This window comes from Mya arenaria, chromosome 15, assembly GCF_026914265.1.
Source record: "Mya arenaria isolate MELC-2E11 chromosome 15, ASM2691426v1".
In the NCBI taxonomy this organism is placed as follows: domain Eukaryota; kingdom Metazoa; phylum Mollusca; class Bivalvia; order Myida; family Myidae; genus Mya; species Mya arenaria.
In genome coordinates this window covers 180,001-203,858 of record NC_069136.1, presented here as the reverse complement: position 1 = coordinate 203,858, position 23,858 = coordinate 180,001, and the positions used below count along the sequence as shown (strand labels likewise).

Sequence of the window (23,858 nt, the reverse complement as noted above, 5' to 3'; positions counted from 1 at the left end):
ATGTGGCTGTGTCCGATATTAAGACCAATGCAATTACCACAAAACACATAACATGTCAACACCATTTATTGCTTTGCAATTACCAGGGGACGTTTTTCTTGTCTTTTCTGCAGTGCGATTTATTTGATCCAGGAAACATGCATGTTAAAATTCTTCTCACAAAGTTTTTGAAATACAATTAGGTAAGCAATAACTGAAATATGAGGATTACACCTGCTGCTCGTAGAACTAACAAATGCAATGGCATTGGGTATTTGCAAATAATATCAATAGATATTTAAAAGAAATTTAAGTTGGATAAAACAAATTCAATTTAACATAAAAACAACAACATTTTTTTTCCATTTCAACCCATTGCCCTCTTTCATTGAAATTAAACGTAAGTTCTTACATGACGTTTGCCAATAAGTTTTGATAGCAAATTTATTCCTCTTTTCTATCAAACAAAATGTTCTGACTCGATTTTATGCAAACGTATTCATCCTGACAAACAGCATTGGAGTTGCCTTCTTAACCCAGATCCACCGTAAAGTTAAACGCCCGAAATATTTTTTTCACTGACGTTGCCAATGCGAAAACACAACTAAGTATTAATACACGATTGTTTGCAATGATGTTGTATGGCATTTTTTCTTAAAGATGTTTGTGCATACTTAAAAAATAACTGGTTTCGGGGCTTCCACAGGATAAAAGTTGAATTGAATGACAAAATCAAAATTTAAGGTGTTCGTTGTTCTTTCTTCAGTTGTGTAAATCAAATAGTTCGCAAACATAATGCATACATCTATTGTAACACTTGTAATAAGGATTTGAGAAAATTGAACGAAAAAAGAAAGACTTTGTACAACAGAAGTTTCTTTTTGTGTCAACATATCTAAGACTATGTAACCATCAACGTTTCTTTATTATTATAAACGTTATTTAAATATTGGTTCATACTTATTGGAAAACAAGACATAGGCTTTTGGTCAAAATCTGATTAAATCTTCTTGCTCAACTTGCTTCAACATTACACCTAAACCAATTGCATGGGATGTTTGTTTAACTCTAAAAAAATCTTGTTTGTCGTGTGTGTGTGTGTCTGTGCGTGTGTGTTTTTGGGTGCATACGTGTGTGCGTTGGTGCGTGCGTGCACGTGTGTGTATGAAAAAACAATTTCGAGTTGAAGAAGACAAGAATAAGAAGTTGGAAGTTTTTTAACTTCATTCTGATCCAATAAATCAATAAAAAGGCGGCTGAACGCGCTAACATAGAGCAATGAAATCAATTTATCTTAACAGTTATGTTGATATAAACATAACACGTGCAGCTTAAAAGTACCTGTTCATTGCTGTGCGGAACATCTTTTCGGCAGATAAAACTAATTATTTTCTCTTATCTAGCAGTTCACTTCCAATAATAAGATTAAGGTTTTTAACACTTAAACGTATAGATAATTATGAAACAAATGATTTATCTGTTAGAAATGTGACTATTTACTTCGAAGTATCAAAGTGTATGAGCGTATATAAAAATGGTTGATTAAAGTGCACGATTAAATACGATGTAAGTAACTTCGTATCATAATTTGGGTCACATGATGTCAAAGTTGGCGAAGAGCACCCCATCAACATTTATTAAAAAGGCAGACCCCCACCGCCACCCCCGCTCACACCCCTCTCCTTTATATGCTGTTCACCCTTTTTAATCAATTTCAGAGATTTGATGTCCAGAAGTTAGTCGTTGAAACTACATATTATTGCATAAAAATTTAAACTTTTCATGAAGTCTGGTTTAAAAACGTGAGATTTTGTTCATCTGTGACTAAAATGGTGGATACCTTTGTACCGCTTGGAATGTGTCAATCAATGCACGAAATGGTATTTAATTTTGTCCAGCAGCCATTTTGTTCATAATTGCATGGCATGGGAGTTAATTTTGTTAAGTTGGAACTTTGTTTATCTATACATGAAACGGTAGTTAATTTTGTCAAGCAGTGATTTTGTTCATGTATGCATGAACTGGCGAATTTTGTTAACCTGTGCATGAACTGGGGGATCAGTTTATTCAGCAGGAAATTTCGTCATCTGTACATGAAATTGTAGATTATCTTGTCCAGCAGGGATTTTTAGCTTGCATAAAATGGTGAATCATATTGTGAAACAGGGATTTTAATCATCCTTGAATGAAATGCAGGTGGCTGGTTTTTATCAACAAGGAGTTTGAGCATACATGAAACGGTGAATCATTTTGTGTAGCAGGGATTTTAATCATCTTTGAATGAAATGGTGGCTATTTTATATCAGCAGGGATTTTGTTAATCATTGCATGATATTGTGGTCAATTTGTGCAGCAGGATTTTGATCAAACATTAAATCGTGGATGTTTTTGTCCGGTAGAATTAGTTTTTTTCTACTCTCATTTCTACTTAGTGTCGTAGAGATTTACATTGAGATACTTTCTTTTCACTCGTAATGGCTTATCGCAAGTATAATTGGCTTGAGTGAAATATGATGATGCTATCGTAGAACACTCTGAGTATATTTTGTATTACAAGTTCAATTCAATCGACGAGTGTAAAATCAAGTGTACCTCAATTACCGCGAAAATAAATATTTGGACTCACGCGCCACGAATATTAAATATTAAAACGCTATAACAGTCTACTTAAGTTGAAAATATATTTTGGAAGTAATCATTCTGATAGATGAGTTTTGTTTATCTTAGCGGTATAAACTGTGCAATTTATGTTTACAAATTCCGTCGACATGCTGGCGAGTTTGATAGCCTCCATTTAGCAAACATTTCAGTGAGCTCTCCGTCATTTTCAGCATTGCTTTCATATTCCTGCTTTTAGAACCGCTTCTTAGATATGACCATGACACTCGGCGTAAATAAAACAAATAGAAACTGCAGATTACCTAGTAGCATGTCATGCTTGCTATAAAATGTTGACAGTGGCAATGACACAAACTATAATCTTAGAAACGAAATTCGTTTATGAGTGCTTTATTTTTTTTAAATTGAGCAGTTTTACTAATATATTGATTCCACAGTCTAGAGCCGATGTTGTTATATGCAATGTCGTTGTCTAATTGGCAGTTACAACCGAACTGTTGCATTTATGCGTTTCCCTTTTTTATTATATTGGTTTTGTAATTAAACTTGTCAACTTCTAATACTTTATAGGTTTATAAACTGTTTGTTGTATTTTAAGCAAATTAAGAATGTTCAATGCAATAAAACATGTTTTCTTAGCTGGCACGTTCAACGCATAAATTATCAATAGAAATGCCATGGCTTGTAACACTTTGATCTTTAAACCGCACCAATATAGCTTTTTATTATAATAAAGATCTAAAAATCGAATGCAAATAATTTCGATGGCAATTTTACTCCACTTTTCCATCCAAAAATAATTTCTGACACGGTATCATGTAAAGAATTTATGCAAACTTATTTTGACCCAGACATACAGTATTTAAAAGCGTTTGACCCAGATAAAATCCAAATTTAGGTTGAACGCCTGAAGGCCTTTTCAAGTTTCTATTTATTGCACTATATAAAATAGTGTTTAATATTATTTAATATCTCCATTTGTGTTGTATATCATCATTCAATGATGACCGTTTAGGGGGCTTCCAATGAGTAAAAATTGGTTTTAAGGACCAAAACATAAAATGTTCGTTTTACCCCATTTCTTAAATATTTCGCAAGTATAAAACATACAACCTTTGCAACATGCGTAACCAGGAGTTGCAAATTGCAAGAAAGAAGATTGTATCAGAGTTTTGGAAAAAAAGCAATTGCATTTTTTCGGTATATTCTTTCTACAAAATCTATGTGTGTTGTGTCAATATATATCAGATTCCCAATCAACACTGTATTGAGGCTGAATCGGCTGATTGCTTTCATTTTAAACACGATACTTGACGTTTTGCATCCAGAAGGGAATATAGTCAATTCAGTTGCAGTATTTTATTGAGTATCTATCTTATTTAAAAATACATCGTCAAGAACTTAAACACATTGTTGATTTGGTTATCTGGATAGTTATGTCACAATACATTTTAGTATTGTCGAAATACTGCCTCGAAAACAAGGCAAATGTATTTTGGGCCAAACTCGAATATAGTAGTCTCTGTGCAACTTTTTATTACGCCAACACCGTTGCATAGAATATATGTTTTACTTTTCAAAAACATTGTACTTTAAAACTAACAAACACATTTTGCATTGCGAAAGACCCTTAAAGTCAACTACAGTTCGTAATTCAAATGCCATGCTATGCAATGTTATACTATGTATTGGTGGCTTTTGGTGTGTTTTTTTCATTACATTTCATTTTTAACTTTCTTGCGTAAGGGTTATATCATACGAATGCTGTGTATCTTTACGCATGTAACGAGAAGTGATATAACCACACACATAAACCAACTAACATAGTAATCCTTTTTAATTTCAGACCTTTTAATGTAATATCTGAAATCGAAAAAGAAATCCTTTTACAAAATCGACGACAAATGTGCTATTTCTGATGCGTACAAATAGCGACATTGATTTGTGCATGTGCACCAGGCTACTGTGTAAAACGGAATCAGTAAATGCAGTGTGTAATACGGATTTTCCGGAGTATATTTTTTATGTTTAAATCATGCAATATATTAGACAACAAATAAAATGAATAAAACAACAACTTTATCTCTTACCTAGAGCGGTTGTTAAATAGCCGCTGGTGGCGTGAATATTTAGTGCCCGACGTTATGCATACTAGAAGTCATCATTCGAATAAGAATAAATTAAAGTATAATAATAGTTCGTTTTGATTGAAACAAATTCGAATATAATTTAATACTACAAAGTTTCTAACTTCATTCTGAGCAAATTAATCAATGAAAGAAGATTAGTGCACAAATATAGAACTTTGAAATCCATTCATCTTGATAAACATATCACGAGCAACATTACGTACCGGGAAATCGCTGTTGGAAATTTAGTTTCTGCGGAGTAAGTTTTTAATTCAGTTCTTACATAGCAAGTGATTCTTAATATTGATATACATGTGTATGCCTTTAGCACTAAAACGTATACAAAGATCATGATACAAATTATATAAACATTTTTTTGAATGAAAGGTCTATTTACTCGAAATTTTCAAAGTATGCGAGCGTTTATAAAAATGATTGATTAAAGGGCGCGAGCTTAATGAATGCGAACACACGTATAAATTGAACATGCTTGAATATACGTACACTCATTTATTTATTACTGAGTAAATATACTGTCAAAATAGGGGTAAAACCATCGCTAAATCAGAATCCTACACACTAACTTTTCTTGCCTTACTCCTTAAAGTGACACTCTTATTCAAAATCAATATATACGCATGTAAAACAAACATAAATTTTGAGTGATACACGCTCAACTACTAACTAAATAATGCATTTGTGGAAAATATTAATTACTATTAACAATATCATAATTGTGTCTTTAATAGTTTAAAACGCAAAATATTAAATGATTGGTGAATGCTAAATATTTACTGCGATTTACTATGGTCTCATAAGGTAGAAATACCGTGTTTTCTGCACAATTTTAAATTGAACTCGTTTTCCTTCATAACAACTATTGTTTTCGACATTTGTTCATCCTTTTGGCTATATTAAAACAATTGTCATCAATGTGTTAAATCTTATTTGGGAGTAATAGTGCATCTTTAATATGTAATTCATTGTTATGATATTTCCAAGATTTGTTTTCAAGAAGTAAATCGTTCAAGCTGCATATAATTGCATTACAGTTTCAAACATGTCATCACGTCTAGTTAAATAGCGTACGACATGTTGTTCATCTGTTCAGCTTAGAATTTCTTTATCTAGAACATGACATGGTAGTTAATTTTGTCTCGCATGATTTTTGCTATGCTATCTATGCATGAAATGGTGTTTTTTGCTACCCTGTGCATGAAATAGTGGATAATTAGGACCAGCAACAGGCAATGGTATAAAACTGATTCACTCTTTGGTTTGGTCAACATATATTTAATATATCAATATTCACCAGTAGAACCATTTTAATGTGCAAACTGGCCAAAAGATAACCATTGGACAACTTATCAACTTTTTATACAATTGGAGGCTTGAATTTTGAGCATGCATAGGTTAGTCGATAATTCTGTCCAGCTTGAATGGTGATCATGCATAAACTGGTAGATATTTTGTCCATCGGATTTTGATAATGCAAGAAATAGTGTGCATTTTTCCAGCATGAATTTAACATGTTTGAAATATTGGATTTTTTGTACAGCAGGTAATTTGATCATGCAATTATTTATGGATATTGTTAAGTCAACAGGGATATGAATCTTACATAAAAAGTGAATAATTTTGTATAGCAATTCTTTTTTATCAAATATAAAATTTGGGATAATTTTGTCCTACTCAGTGTTGTATCTATTGACTTTGAGCTACTTTGGTTGCATTTTATTTGGCTTATCCATTAAGATTACTTTTTGCTTGCAGGTAAAAGTGGTTTCAGTGGCATTTGTTGATGTTATTACAGAACAGTCTCAACGAGCTTAATTCAATCGACGTGTGCAAAATAGCATGTGCTTCAATTACCGCAAAAATAAATATTTGAACTCTCGCGCCACGAAGTAAACATTGAAACGCAAATAATTTAAACATTATACTTCGGTTGTATTTTTTTCAATTAATCATACTGCTAAATAAGTGATGTATACCCTAGCGATGTGAACTCTACTACGTATGTTTACAAAATCTGTTTATGTGCTGGCATGTTTAATTATCTCCATTTCACAAACATTTTAATGAAGTCTCCGACAGTTTAAGCATTATTTTGATCCTTGTTTAAAACCGCTTCTAAGGTATATGAACACGTAATTATCACCAAAATGTGAAATGGGCGATTTGAAATGGTGAAAACGTAGCGACATTGGAGCTGCATTGACATTTGAATTTGGTTTGATTAGGCGTTGGTTCATATGGAGTCCCGTATCATACTAAACAACAATAGTTTTTTAATGTTTGCCTTTCTTAACTTTTGCCTTACCTTTGAAACAATATTAGGATGGATTTAGCCATGATGGAAATGATTTTATCTCGAAATTCGGCATTAACAAAACAAATAGAAACTATATTGCCAGTAGCATGTCATGTCTGCTATAAAGAACATTTTTAGATGAAAGCTGATTTCAGTTGAATTAGACAGTGGCAATGACACAAACTGTTATTTTAGAATCGAAATCGTTCGTATCTGATGGTTCACACATGTTCTGGACGTTCATCTTAATTACTTTCTCTCAACTAAGAATGTTCTTCATTAAGCAGTTGGCTGATTTATGGACTCCAAATCCTGGAACCGCTGACAATTACACTGTTTTGATATGCGTTCAACTAATTGCTGCATTGTTCAGTAATTTAACTATTTGTTTTGAGGTTTATACACTGTTATACTTACCTGTAGAATTCAAACCATGTCCTTTTTTAAATAAACTTAATCCATCAAGTTCTTTAAGATGGAAACAAGGTATTTAATGAACTAACCCTAGCATTGATGATAAGGAGCGAAGGCGTGCTGCTAACAAAAGCGATACATGAAGATTTGTTACATTGTAATAGGCGTTCTCGCCAGCAAACCTTGAGTATGTATGGAAAAGTCACTTTTATATCAATTGACGTTTAATTTCAAGTCGCACAATGTTTCTATGCATGTTTAGCTAATTGCAATCCTTTTCTTAAAACCCTGGTTGGCTTAGTAAGTTATCAAAGATACGTTAAAACATATTTTATAAGATGTTATTCTTCTAAATGTTTATTATGTATTAAGCACACATTACAAGAGCAACTTCTTTGCAGATCGATGTTGTGAAAGTAATAAAAATACTTAAGAATTAAAAATATACTTATTTAAACATGTTTAAAATTTAAACACTTGGACAAAACATAAACCGCCAATAAGCATGTTCATCAATGGTTTCAACATCCAACATCATCAGTTCAATAAGAATCAACACCAAACATCAGTCATCCAATTAGAATCAACACCAAACACCATCCATCCAATTCGAATTAGCACCCAGCATCATCCATCCAATTCGAATTAGCACCCAGCATCATCCGTGTAATTGAAATTAGCACCCACCATCATCCGTGCAATTGAAGTTAGCGCCCAGCATCATATGTGCAATTGAACTTAGCGGCCAGCATCATCCGTGCAATTGAAATAAGCACCAAGCATCATCTGTGCAATTGAAATTAGCGCCCAGCATCATCCATCCAATTCGAAATTAGCGCCCAACATCATCCGTGCAATTAAAATTAGCACCCAACATCATCCGTGCAATTAAAATTAGCACCCAGCATCATCCGTGCAATTGAAATTAGCGCCCAGCATCATCCGTGCAATTGAAATCAGCGCCTAACATCATCCGTGCAATTAAAATTAGCACCCAACATCATCCATGCAATTGAAATTAATGCCCAGCATCATCCGTGCTATTGAAATTAGCGCCAAACTTCATCCATGCAATTGAAATTAGCGCCAAGCATCATCCGTGCAATTGAAATTAGCGCCCAGCATCATCCGTGCAATTGAAATAACCGCCCAGCATTATCCGTGCAATTGAAGTTAGCGCCCAGCATCATCCGCGCAATTGAATTTAGCGCCCTGCATCATCCGTGCAATTGACATTGGCGCCCAGCATCATCCGTGCAATTGAAATTAGCGCCCTGCATCATCCGTGCAATTGCAATTAGCGCCCAACATAATCCATCAAACTGGAATTAGCATCAAACATCATCCATCAAACTAGAATTAGCGCCCAACATCATCCATCAGACTGAAATTAGCACCCAACATCATCCATCAAACAGGAATTAGCACCCAACATCATCCATCAGACAGGAATTAGCACCCAACATCATCCATCAAACAGGAATTAGCAACCAGCATCATCCATCAAACAGGAATTAGCACCCAACATCATCCATCAAACTGGAAATAGCACCCAACATCATCCAAGCAATTGAAATCAAAACCAAAACAATCATCCAATTCGAGTCAACATCCAACATCATCCATTCAGTTGGAATCAACACCCAACATCACCCATTCAAATGGAACCAATATCTAACATTATCCCTCCAATGGGAATGAAACCCAACATCACCCATCCAATTGGAATCAGCACCAAACAGCACCCATTTGTGGATATTGTTAAGTCAACAGGGATATGAAACCCAACATCACCCATCCAAATGGAATCAGCACCAAACATCACCCATTTGTGGATATTGTTAAGTCAACAGGGATATGAATCTTACATAAAAAGTGAATAATTTTATATTGCATCACCAATCCAATTGGTATCAACACCCCACATCATCCATTCAATTGAAACCAACACCCAACATAACCCATTCAATTGGAATCAACACCCAACATCACCCATTCAATTTGAATCAACACCAAACATCATCCATTCAATTGCATCAACACCCAACATCACCCATTCAATTTGAATCAACACCCAACATCACCCATTCAATTGGAATAAACATCAAACATCATCCATTCAATTTGAATAAACATCCAACATCACCCATCCAATTGGAATACACATCCAACTTCATCCATTCAATTGGAATCAATACCCAACATCATCCATTCGATTGGAACCAACACCTAACATTACCCATCCAATTGGAATCAACACCCAACATCATCCATTTAATTGGAATCAACACCCAACATCACCCATTCCATTTGAATCAACACCCAACATCACCCATTCAATTTGAATCAACACCCAACATCATCCATTCAATTTGAATCAACACCCAACATCACCCATTCAATTGGAGTAAACATCAAACATCATCCATTCAATTGGAATAAACATTCAACATCATCAATCCAATTAGAATCAACACCCAGCATCACCAATCCAATTGGAATCAACACCCAACATCATCCATTCAATTGGAACCAACACCCAACATCACCCATTCCATTTGAATCAACACCCAACATCACCCATTCAGTTAAAATCTACACCCAACATCATCCATTCAATTTGAATCAACACCCAACATCACCCATTCAATTTGAATCAACACCCAACATCACCCATTCAATTGGAATAAACACCCAACATCACCCATTCAATTGGAATAAACATCAAACATCATCCATTCAATTGGAATAAACATCCAACATCACCCATCCAATTGGAATACACATCCAACTTCATCCATTCAATTCGAATCAATACCCAACATCATCCATTCAATTTGAATCAACACCTAACATTACCCATTCAATTGGAATCAACACCCAACATCATCCATTTAATTGGAATCAACACCCAACATCACCCATTCCATTTGAATCAACACCCAACATCACCCATTCAATTTGAATCAACACCCAACATCATCCATTCAATTTGAATCAACACCCAACATCACCCATTCAATTGGAGTAAACATCAAACATCATCCATTCAATTGGAATAAACATTCAACATCATCAATCCAATTAGAATCAACACCCAACATCACCCATCCAATTGGAATCAACACCCAACATCATCCATTCAATTGGAACCAACACCCAACATCACCCATTCCATTTGAATCAACACCCAACATCACCCATTCAGTTTAAATCAACACCCAACATCATCCATTCAATTTGAATCAACACCCAACATCACCCATTCAATTGGAATAAACATCCAACATCACCCATCCAATTGGAATACACATCCATCATCACCCATCCAATTGGAACCAACACCCAACATCACCCATTCAATTGGCATCAACATCCAATATCACCCATTCAATTCGAATCAACACCCAACATCACCTATTCAATTGGAATAAACATCCAACATCATCCATTCATTTGGAATAAACATCCAACATCATCCATTCAATTGGAATAAACATCCAACATCATCCATCCACTCGGTTTGTTGTATACATAGGACCAAATAGGTCATCTTATAAGCGTGTGTGTATTTTGTCGTAAATATATATTTCAGTACTGAACAGGAAAATAGTTGTAAAAATGAGTACCTTATATTTTGAGAAACTATCCCATACAGACACAGAACCTTGACGCGCATGTTACAGCCCAACATGTTACTATGAGTACAGATTTAAATACCAATATACCTTAAGTATAATAGGAAACGGTTAGTGTTTAATAAACTTGCATAAACAAACACGATTACGTAGGCGTTCAAAAGTTACAATCAGGCAGCATGAATTACTCCCTATCCAGAAGGTTTCAACGATTTTCATAATCAACAGCAACATGTTCTGTAGTGCAGTCGTCAAAATTTGTCTTTTGTATAAGCAGGCCCGAATATTTAAGTGCGTCAACAAGCCCTGTTATTTAAGCAAAGCCCAGAGTGCATTGCTTGCTGAGTGTGCTAAATTCGACCACTGTCATAATGCAGTTTTCATCACAATCAATATTGGTATCACTGGACTCAATTAAGAAAAAGAAAGGGGCATACATTTGGTTACTATTGTTTGGTTAATGCAGCGTGAAAATATTCTTCGCGATTATCTGCACATATTGACTGATCATATGTGATCATCCGAAAGGTGCTTGACGATTTCAAAACACAGTTGGTTCTCTGTTGTATAGAACATGTTTTATTTATTGTTTTACAAAGGACAACCTTGCTCGTAAAATTAACGCATAATAACAACATTCCTCTCTGGTTAGGTGCACTAAATACCTGATCATTTTTGAAAGTTAAAGGCAAAACCCCCACCAAACAGACCAACAATTAATTGCATCGACTAGGACTGAGGAGACAGAAGCGAAAATACAAATAGAGAGGAAGAGGTTAGACGAAGTACTATAAATAGAGAATTACTGTTGTTGCTAATGACAAAACAGCCCTGAAAAGAAGACACGAAGAAGAGGAACAACGAGAACCGAGAGTCATAGTACAACCAACAAATAGTGATACAGAAGAGAGGATAACAAGAAACTATGAGAATGAAACAGATAAACGAATAGAATGTAGAAGTGAGGGTTGAGAGAAGAATACAGATGATACAGAAGATCTTAGATAGAGAAGAAAAGAAAATGACGAGTCATCAAGACGATGAAGAAGTAGAATCGCGAAGATCCTCCTGGATCCTCATGGACAAGGAAGATGCCAGCAAGACTAGATTCATATTATATGAATCGGATGGTTACGAGACCTCAGGATTCAAGGATAGATGCATTGACGCATTTAGTGGTCTCAGGAATTTTGAAAACTATTGATACGTCAATCGCACAGATATAAATGTATACAGTATGTAAATGATTTGGATAATATGTTTGTTTGTTTTTGTAAATGGGTCATTTTCCTTTTTTTACAGTACTAAAGAAAATATCATTAAATGCATTACACATGGACGTTTTATTTTGAAGACGGGAGAAAAATGTAAGAATCTAAATTTATATGTACTTTAATCAGAAATTTGAAAAATGAGTATTAATGTATGTTCAGTCAGTAAATGTAGGATATAATTTAAAAAAGCGATGAAATAATAACCCCACCCCCCCCATCCCCCCAAAAAAATGATAAAAAAAATAATAAAAAAATATTCGTTTAATTAACTGATAAGTAAAGTTGATATGTTAAGTTCTGAATACCAACAAATGGGTTCTAAAACGTACATTCCGATTAATAAAAAATAAACCAAACTCTTCAAAATGATTTCATATCAATTTCATCTATACTTCTTCTTAACAATAAATAAATAAATAAAACATGATTTTAAATCTTGATAAATTGGGCGTTGCAGTATTCAACAGGATAATTGCAAATAATTCAAATTTGTCTGCAATAAATTTATCAAGTACCTGACAGAATTTAAAAGCTTTTAAATGCCTCGAAAATTGCATGATGAACAGACTTGTCTGGACTGATTCATTTTTTTAAAGATTTTAACCTGAAACTGAAAGTGCTGTAATAGTGTTTACCACACAAATATTTATGGGTCGCAATAAAACCATCTGCTGGTCGAAACTGTTGACGTTTTCATTTCATATAATATAAACATTCGAATGATAAATATATTTTAACAATATTGTTGTATAATTATCTATTTGTTAATAGGAGGATTGTTCAGATCGCTTTCAATATACATTTTGATCAAAAAACTATTTTCTTAAGCAGAAAGGTTAATTCATTGATTGGTTTTGATTAAACGCCGACAAACTTCGAAACAAAAATGCATTTATAAATGTTAGCCACATTAAATGTAATAAAAAAATAACAGACGCGGTGTGAACGTCTCTCGTGTACATATAAGTATATTCTTTATTGCCAGGTTGTCTATATATATGGGACATCTCGATCTGACCTCGGCCAAGGATTTGGATATTAGTCTTATCTCACGGCATGATTTAGGCAACGAAATGGCGATCTTTATAAATTCCTTGGGTGTGCCTGCACCCTACTCATAAAACGTGATACACAATTATAGATTTACAGCCACAGCGTGTTTCATGCAACCTCTAAGTCGGTCATTTCGCCATGCTTTATTGGCAAGATAATGCTATTGAAATTCCACTAGCAGACAAATTGACAAGAAACAGACCTATATCTCCAAAAAAACGCAATTTACGTCTAAGAGCGATCCAACCTTTCCAAGCTTAATATTGATCGAATGTATAAGAAGCAATATGAACTGTATAAAGGGATAATTCTCAAAGAGTACTGATCCTGACATTTATTTACGTATAGCTTGGTTTTTATTATAATTGTGTATTTAATTCAAACATGACCATGCCCGGTACCGTCGTATTACTATTTTATTTTATAAATGCATATCAAAACACTTTAACCAGTTAATTGTTCAAGCGTTTGTTTTGTCCGCTGGCACAGCCTCTGTCAAACCAACCGGTATACCCAATTTAAATCAATTACAAATGAATGCTAATAAATAGCAACATGAAAAATATGCTATTGGTGAAGATATAGTTGTTAACACAAAGAAAACTATTTGAAGTTACAAAAGTTGTGTTCTTCAAACTGTAATTACTGCCGTTCTTCATAGGTTGTGAATATACAATTTGATACTATTTATTTGTTTTTGAGTTACTCTGATATAACGCTTGATTAACAAGGAAACCGAAAAGGAACATGTGATTTGTACATTTTCCTGCGATTTTAAAGATCATAAAAGATTTACAAAACAATGCCACCAATTTTCTGCATCTTGCTCAACCGGTTTTGTTATTCTATTTCTGCTAACTTTGCAATAACTGTTGATGATAGCAATGAAAAACAGAAGACAAACATTTCAAAAGGATATCTATAGATGGAGATTCAATCCAGTTGATAACAGCATGCCAAACATTGCCCCCGTCTTGTCAAACATATTTGATAGGATCTATTACAGGGTTCATTGCAGGTAAGTGACACGTGACATAATTGGCGGAAATGGAAAGTGATTCTCTTGCGGTCTGGGTCGGTTGATTTCAATCTTGCTAAAATCCGATCCTATTTTTTTCAAACTACGTAAGATGTTTATATTTAACAGAGTTCTATAGAAACTTCACTGAAGTGAATTTCCAACGACCCTACCATTTTGGGAGACTCTTTACAACTCAGCTACCAGTTCCTTGAAATAGATGAATCTAGCTTGAAAATGAATACCTGACAGATACATTGCATAAATTATCATGATGCTGATGATTGGTGATTTCACACTACTTTGGTTTTATTTGAAAGGGTTGAAATGTATAGAGAATGAATTTGTTTCTATAACACCGTAGAATATTTTGGTATAAAACTGACACAAATATTACAATTATACTGTCTGTCTTTTTTTTTTTAATCGGAAATTAGTTTGGTATATTTCCGACATACTGCTCATCTACTAATTAAACCCTCACAAATGATACCAATATACAATGTGGTCACCTGGCACCCCAAACTCACACACGTGTACATCGCATACCCTACTGACGGGTCAGAAATGGGCAGAATGTAGGCTGATGCCAAAACAATATATCTTATACTACTTATGCATTATAAAGTTCAAATAATTTGCCCGTACTTATCAGAACAAACAAAGTATATATTTTTGTACAGATGAATACATAGTACCGATATTTGGGCGCTCTTTGAACTGTGTAATTTGTGGCCACGTAGCCATTAAATATTTTTTTGTCAAAAAGCCCATTTGTAACTGCAATTATGTCTCGATCTGAACACAAATCTTATGTGTGTTTTTTTTGTTTTTTTTTATAATAATAGTCAATGAAATAAAACACAATGCATCAAATAAAACATATGTTTTCATCAAAGTTACCGTTTTTAACTTTTTTTTTGTCTTAAAACGAGCCAATTTATGCGAAAATGACTGCTGACAAAATATCAGATTGCAGATTTTCATACTTAAGTTCAAAAAATTATGTTTTATGCATTTTTCTTAAACCGTTGGTAACGCTTTTAGCCATAAAACATTAATTTTCGAACGGAAATATGAAAATCTGCGATCGGATCTTTTGTCAGCAGTCTTATATGACTGATTTCCTGATATTTACGCAAAAATTGGCTCATTCTAAGACAAAAAATAAAAAAGTTGTCAAAACGGTAAATCTGTGAGAGTGCAGCTTTAAGAACAGTATTGATGTAGATTGCAACCTGAATTATCTTTGTAGTTAGGACACACATAAACGTTTCATTTAACAATAAAGTCAATTGTGCTCCTTTTTGCAGAAAAGCTGAGTTTAATCTAGTTGAAACATAATTTCAGATTAAGCAGTAGTTTTTTACTTACACACATACTATTTTTAGAAGAATCTTTTTATCAATAATTAAACTATTTGTTGTTTGTGAGACCAGTTAATGCAGAAACTATTTGCAAACGTGCTTTTCATACCTCGAACGGAAACTGTTTTCATCGATAACATCAAGGTGCCTGCTGCAAACCTTATAGCAGACGAAGAAACACATTAAAGAAGACATTACTACAAATCATCCCCACAATACAGCAGCGCCAAGGCCTAGTTTCGAAAAGTGCTTAACATAAATTACCTACGATCTGCGAAAATTTCGCCAAAATTTCAGGATAAATAAATTACATAAAAATACATTGAACATTCCGTCTTAAAACAACATGTTATCTGCGATCTGTTTATTTGTGATGCACGTACCTGCTTCGATTTACTCACGATTAAGAACTATGCCTGATTTAGAACTACTTGTAAATTTTAACGTCAATTGCAGACAAGTTTTTTTCTATTGGAATGCATTGTAATTGCTTATTTATCGTCTAATAGCAAACTACAGTAGGAAAGATTTTGATGGTGATTTCTATAAACGAAAGTTGAAAATGAAAAATAAATCATGTCGATCAAGGTCGGTATTCTTAAAACGTCTTAATTCATTTCGCAACTAAAGTCTAGTTCTCAAAATTTTCAAAGTGAATTTAAAAGAAATGTTTGAAGTATTTTTTTTTTAAAAAGAGTATGTATATTAAATAAAATCAATAAAAAATAAAGTATTTCAAATAATATTAAGTTATTATATAAGATGACCAGTGATAAACTTAACTTAGGTAAATGACTTGAGTTTGGAAATGACTTAAGATGATTTTTGAACACCGGCCCGGGCCCCAATTTCTCGATTGTTCTTAAGTGTTACAAGTTTAAGTAGCTTATTTCATTAAGTCAGGTGTGTTTCTTAATCAAACTTTATCGTTGCGAACATAATTTAATTTTTAAGTCCAAAAGCTCTTAATAATAATTATAAATATCATACGAAAAATACCAAAATAAGAAATGGTGAGCTTAGCTTAATTCTGTTATGAGGGGATGATGTCATTTGACAACTTGAGGCACGATTACAAAGAAACGCAATAAGTTTCAACAACGTGTGTGTGTATATATATATATATATATTTCGTGATTTTAGATATATGTTTTGTAAAGTACAGATTTGAAGTGTTTCGCTTCTAGTCATGAAAAACTAACTAAGTCATGTTATGGTTGCAAAACATTGGAAGAAGACTGTTGGTTGTCATCATTTAATAGTTATGTGAAACTACTGGAACGCGTTAATACCTCGATAATATGATAAACGTGATGATGAAGGTAACATTGAAGGTTTACAAATCATGCTAATGTACACTTTACCACGCTAACGTACATTAAAACTATCCATATAACCATACATATATTCAGTTCTCGATCAATCTAACGTTCAAATCAACAGCTTCAACATTAACACTTTTATTTTTTTGGTATAAATTGTGCAGTAATCTCTTCCGGAAGTAAATTGGCGAGATGGAATTTAACATTTTTAGTATAAGATTTTTTGTGGTATTGTGGCGTGCAGGTGATCAAAGAATATATACAGACAGAGAGTACAACTTGAAGGTAAACGACCAAGGTACATTCGCCAAGAGTTCATTGTGCACTTTTATTACTGCACGTTTCTGTGTGCACTTTACTGGGTTAAGCATATCATATAGGATCTACAAATGCCATTTTAAAGCTATTACAGCTAACGATCATCATTAAACGAGAACACCCCCCCCCCCCAAAACAAAAAAAAAAAAAAAAAAAAAGAGTACAAATTCGCCCGTTCAAAGGAAAACATAGAGTACTTGTATCATAACCCAACCCAATAATATCGCTACCCATAGTCACTGTTTATGTCGAGTCCAGCCATCTTGTACATTGGGATTAAGTTATAACCTGCTTGTGCCTTTCAAATTGGACACATGCTTCACTGGAAAAAGAAAAGGGCAAAACATGGAGTCACCTTTGCGGGGAGTGTTTTGCCTTGTTTAAAATTGTTCTAAATGGTCGAGAAATACCTGTCCTCTTTAATAAAACGTACTTGGGGTGAGGGATCATCAATTTTTTAAGTGAACTTTTCATAATAGAAGTTGAAAAACGTATATGATATTGATTGCGTAAACCTATTCTATCCCCAGGTGTCAGTCTTAGGTTGAAAGTAATAGTGCAAGACAATACAAGATTAAGAATGATAATAAAAGCGTTTCATTCGATTTTATCGTATATTCCCTAGAATAGTTTATTTAATAATTTACAAGCGATTTCATTACTGAATTTAAAACTGTAAACTGTCATATCAACAATTACATTACGCAATTAACAGAATATAACCCTTCAGAATATAAACAGGAGCATCAGTGCTGGAGGTATTCGCCTTGAAACATTATGGGATATCGAGCACCACCTTGTTCGAGTCTGGCAAACCATGCTAGCACCACTACTAAAATTTGATACAACTCATGAAATCCGTAGCAATACCCCTCAGCTTCCCACTCATTTCGTTTCAATTCAATTAAATTCAATACCCTTGGCTGTAAGAAATTCCCGTATCAATTTCAATGTTAGCTATTAAACTTAATGGCTTTAGTTTTGGGAATTTTAATCATTTATGCTATAATTCACTTCACTGGCAATCTATTTAAACTAAATAATACAAAATACACGTTAATACACTTCATTAATTAATACTATTTTTAAAACAATTACAAACAACTTCTACTGATGTACCGGCATACATCCGAAGTTGTTTTCGATGAAAAATGGCCGAGGTGTTCCGAATGGTATCAAGAGTCAGTATCAGTTTTCCTTGTTAAAGATAATTTTCCGCAACTATTGTAGGACTATTCTTTTAATGGTTCGATAGTACACCAGCATATTAATCCAGTTTAGACTAAGTCAAATCATGTGACATAGATCATCTACTTTTGATCATGTTTTCATCCTTTAAGTTGACCGAATATAGGTAGACCGGATACATTTGTGGTGTGTTTTTTTGGTTAGTCACTTGACTGTCAATCCTGGGATCGCAGGTTCGTTTCCTCGCCGCACCACGAAAACAATACTTATCGTCTCCCCGGAGGGACGTTATATAGGGGTCCCGTGTGACAGTGCTATACACTGATGCACACTTAAAGAATCAGGGTAGCTCTAGCCAGGATAACATTCTGTCTGTGAACTATGCTCCAAAATCCTAAAATCACTTACAATCTTATCGGAGCACACGCATATTGGGCAAGTATAAATAAGCTTACACCCCAACCCTTGTTGGTCTTCATGGCCCTGGCGGACATGCAACGTATGACTGAGTTAAAGGTAATAATGTGCTATACTTATTTTAAATATCTCATAAACCGTTTATATTCAACGGCAGACAAACACCCTCTTCTATAAAAGAAAATGTGACGTCATTTCGTGAAAAAAATGAAAAAAAAGAATTGAAAAATGGCTGCCTCATTGAAATAGAATTTGCGTCAATCAGGGTAGCATTTGCTAGCATCTTTTTTCGTTATAGGTGGCAGATCAGTTTAAACATCTGTAGATTATGTTTGTTATGAAATGTGAGCCGCACATCAAATTAAAGGATATCGTACGAATATTGACCTGCATGCAAATAATGATAGATGGAGAAAGATGAACATATTGGGGCAGTTAATGTCTTCTTTTTGATGAGTTGACAAATATGGCGTATGTTTTAGTTTGATAGTTTTTGTTGTTGCTCACTTACATTAGCATAACAAGCAATTCAAAACAGTAGTTTGTCTAACACAAATGTCCCGGAACATGATATGAACCTTTAAGGTAAGAAATAAACTAAGACACATGAAAAAACAACAGAATAATGCGAAAACATAGTTGGTGCTGAGATGGCGAAAGTGTATTTTGCTTGCTACGTGGACTATCTTGGCTCGGGAAAGGTTCTCAATCTAGGCACCAACAATGTATGCATTGTTTAAATGGTGTTTTGTTTTCCAAATATGACAATGCTGAATATGATTATAACACATTCACTGATGATTTTGTAGTGTTGGTAACTTGAGTCATATACATTCAATAACACCTCAGGAACCTGTCCACGCTTGTATAGTGGCTGGTAATTTGACAACACGGCTATAATAAGTTGTTTTATGTGAAGTTATTTGAGGTCATGAAACAGTTCCATGTGCACAAAGATAAGAACAGCACACCACTCTTCTTTCAAATACTGTAGTCATGAATAATATCTATTCCAGGCACTATGAAAAATACAGTATTGGAATTCAGTTATCTGCCAAGGCGAATATGAATTGTATTGCTGGAAATACTCTACAGTCTTCGCCAATTAACCATGATATTTTGTTTGAAAAGAGATACACTCAGAACATTATCACGGTCATATGTTACCTAGAGCAAAAATGCTTGTACGTTGTATATCAATGTGCGCTCTGTGTTTAACAATTGAGTGTAACGATCTGGACAACCGATAGATACTAAAATTCACTTTTTTCAGATATATTGAGTTAACAAGATGTCGAAACCTCTACATAACCATTATCAACATTTGTTGCATTTCAGAAAGAACAGTATTTGTCAGCTTTTTCAATGCTAAACTGACATCAGCTCTATGCAGACACACAGTGGTTGGCGATGATGAGGTACAATCATGAACTATTGATTACTCAAGTTCCGATTCCAGTTTTGAACGGAAAACGTAAATATATTTATTAGTGCTCTGTTTTCTATTTCTGAAGACCTAGACGATAAACAAACACCTGACACAATTATCTTTTTCCGTGGAAAAGCTAAATGCGTTTTCGTGGTTGAGATATGATAGTTGATTTCTCCAACTTATGCGCAAATCTGAAGCGCCCTTGAATTATACTGCAAATTCAAAAAGTGAATATTAACCTGAATAAGGCCGTACCAAGTCTTAGACGACTGATTATAAAGTCATAAATATGCGGGGATATTATAAGTGCAGCTCTACGATCGAGAAACTGGTAAAGAAATATGTAAAATTATGAAGAAAGATTTATTTAAATCCAGCTAATGCAATTAAATATTTGGCAATCGTGAAATGTCGTTTTCAATTAAGATAGTTTTAGGCCTTTTCAACAATTCCGATCGAATTATTGAATCAGAATTATGCACTTTACATATATTAGTTTTTGATAATACGAACACATATCAGACCATACACACATGCTTTGAGTGACATCGTACGCATGGCGTCCTTTACCTTAAATCTGGCGTATCAATTAATTATTTTATTTGAAGAACCCCATAAGCATGCAATGCACATACAATTATTTGTCTCAGTGTGTGATTCAAATAGATTTCACCTCGTGAACACCCCAAGAATATTCAGACACCCAAAAAGAGCTTTTGGTGCTCAAGTCTTGAAATAAATATAGTATACTTGTTTGTTTCACGTAGTCAAGTGCAACAATTATCTATCTTTCGTGATCACGAGGTGAAGTTTATTGCGACCTTAAAGTGAAACTATTTTTTTTTCAGTTAAGAACATGCCTTAAAATATATTAAACAGAAGTGATTTGTAGTTCGTCAGAAAAAAGCGCCAAATTGAATGCGAACGTACCGTCAGTTCGGAAATGACGTCGCTTAAATTGTGTCTAAGCCCACTGCGCGCTGACGTTCGTTTTTGAGTTCGAGCGGGCTGTTTGAAAAAGTGAAATCTCACTGGTATATTTTATAAAACACACAAACCATTCAATAAATAGTTTTTCTCTCCCCGTATAATGAGCCGTATTTCAATTATTTAGATTCAGTTTAAGCAGGGATACTGAGCAGAAAGTCCTTATAAAGACAAACAATATCTGCCTTAAGTTAGCAGGTTTCCACGGCAGCAATAATGGCCAAACGAATGCATGTTTTTCTCACTGATAGAACTCAGTGGAAACATGCTAGGAAACTCGTTTCGAAATATAATTAACGTATACAGTGGAAACTCAGGGGACAGGTTCAACAGCCCAGGATGTCACTATGACCTCGTTTAATGGTACAGTCACACACACGAATATGTATCTGCGTTGAGGTACGGGGCGGATTGGATTGGTAAGTGAGGGGGGGGGCACGGATCAATACGGAACAGTAGGTCTTGGTGCGGCAAAACGAATGGTGAGAAACGGGGTTTAAATACAGGACGCGGATAAGTACGGTACTACTTTGAACTACGTTTGACTTCGGCTGGCAACTTGCCAAGTGCGTGGACGGGGCGGCAGTGAACCACGTTGAACTACGTTTAAGTATGAAACGCTACGTATCGGCTACATTACGAACATCTTCATTTGAGTATGGATGAATAAGTAAGTTTCAACCAATTTTGATCAACATTACGACGAACTGCCCTCGGATGGTTCTACCTTTTGGGCATGTAGTAGCTATCCGCGCCGTGTGTGTGTGGCTCGTACATAAAGGCCAACGATTCAAGTCCGAAATGGCATATATTGTTGTTAACATCAACTGTGATACTGTTAATATCTAATGTGTTTTGTAACATACTGGCAAGACAACATTTAGTCCTTGGTCGGCAGCGATAATCATGGCCGCAGCGACACGAACAAAATTAAGTCGATTCTCAATCTTAAACAATCTCATTTTACTACATAACATCAGAAATGTTTAAAAATCGTAAATGTGTTGACACCTTTTTTAAAAGGGCGTTCTTCAATGAAACATGAAAATTAAAAGCCTTAGTCAAGCATTCAAAGAGACAATATTCACAGAAAAATATGAAGCTTTATACAACTCATTGTTTATACCAATATCCCAAGAAACAAATTGGCTCTTGAACTAGTTTTTACTCAAACTATGAGTAAACACGTAAAAAGAGTAAAACAATACAATATTTCAAATCATGCTATGCTTTTATGATATGACATTAGATTGAGACTGAGATTAGTTGCATGCAAACTGTAGGCTTTGATACCGCTGTAAATAGTGATACAATGTTATCAAAGACTGTGGAAAGCATTATCAGAGACCAGTAAAATAATGTGATGTGGCAGGTTTAAACAAGTACGCTTACCTAAATTATTTAGGGGTTTAATCTTCAAGAAAAATTGCAATGAGTAATATGTAAATGACGACACTGAATACCATTTCCATTGATCGATTTTTTTATTGTTATGAGTATCATGATAAAAACAATCGAGTGTGAAAAGAAACATGAGTCAGCTGAAAGTAAATTTCTCGTGTATGCTACGCAGTGCTTTAATGTATTTCACCTAGCTTTGTCAGACGTGGCAATCTGTAATGCAATTTTGATAAGAAATTATTGTGTAGCCTTATAAAATGTCATTGAGCTTGTGAATGATAACTGATCGCTATGTAAAACAACTCTTTAAACTTTTTCCTAAAGGAAATAGTTTTTTTTGAAAAAAATGCAACACATCGACAAGCACTTTTTTCATTTAACTTATAAACTTAGTCGCAGTTTTAGGGATTACCTATTTACTGAATAAGGTTAAATGCTATCAATCTTTGTAAAATATGATTAATAATTGATGAAACCTTCGATTTAACTTAGAATCTGGACATAAATTATGTGAGATATTCTATCGATGGTTTTATGTAGACGTAGAGGACCAGACGGCGTTATGTATTGAATATAGAAAACTTGCACCACAAAAAGAATCAGAACAATGAGAAATAAACATGATATTCAATGAATATTACGGAAAAAAATCTGCATAATAAACTTAATAACAATTATAATAATAATATTGTTTTTTAACAAATCAAAATAATATTCTACTACCTTCTATATCCAATCCAGCTCCAAGCTGCTCAGACATGATGTTCAGAAATTAAATTATTTCAATTTTCACAAAAAAACCACCTGAGATTATTTCTTCTGCACCTCCAATTATGCGAAACAATTTTAGGCCAATTTCCGGTGGAGTGGAGGCTGAGAGATTCCGAGGCAGCCGAAAATATTTGATGCAGGAATTAGAATTTGGAGCGGTTCATTGCATTTAAAAGGTAGGGTAGGCCAGAGCTCCTGAAACCTGATATGATAAGAA

General features: G+C 34.2%; 1 protein-coding gene across 3 annotated transcripts in view; it reads right to left on the bottom strand.

Moving 5' to 3' along the window:
- Window positions 1-23,790, bottom strand: part of LOC128220619 (myosin, essential light chain, adductor muscle-like) — a 44,020-nt gene extending 20,230 nt beyond the window's left edge. For 2 of the 3 annotated variants that reach the window (XM_052929089.1, XM_052929090.1), the window contains exon 1: window positions 23,594-23,790. In XM_052929089.1, the coding sequence (XP_052785049.1) occupies window positions 23,594-23,630 (37 nt within the window). In that variant the 5' untranslated portion in view covers window positions 23,631-23,790. The remainder of the gene's footprint in view (window positions 1-23,593) is intronic. The other variant, XM_052929088.1, reaches the window with a different exon arrangement.
- Window positions 23,791-23,858: the final 68 nt, after the last annotated feature.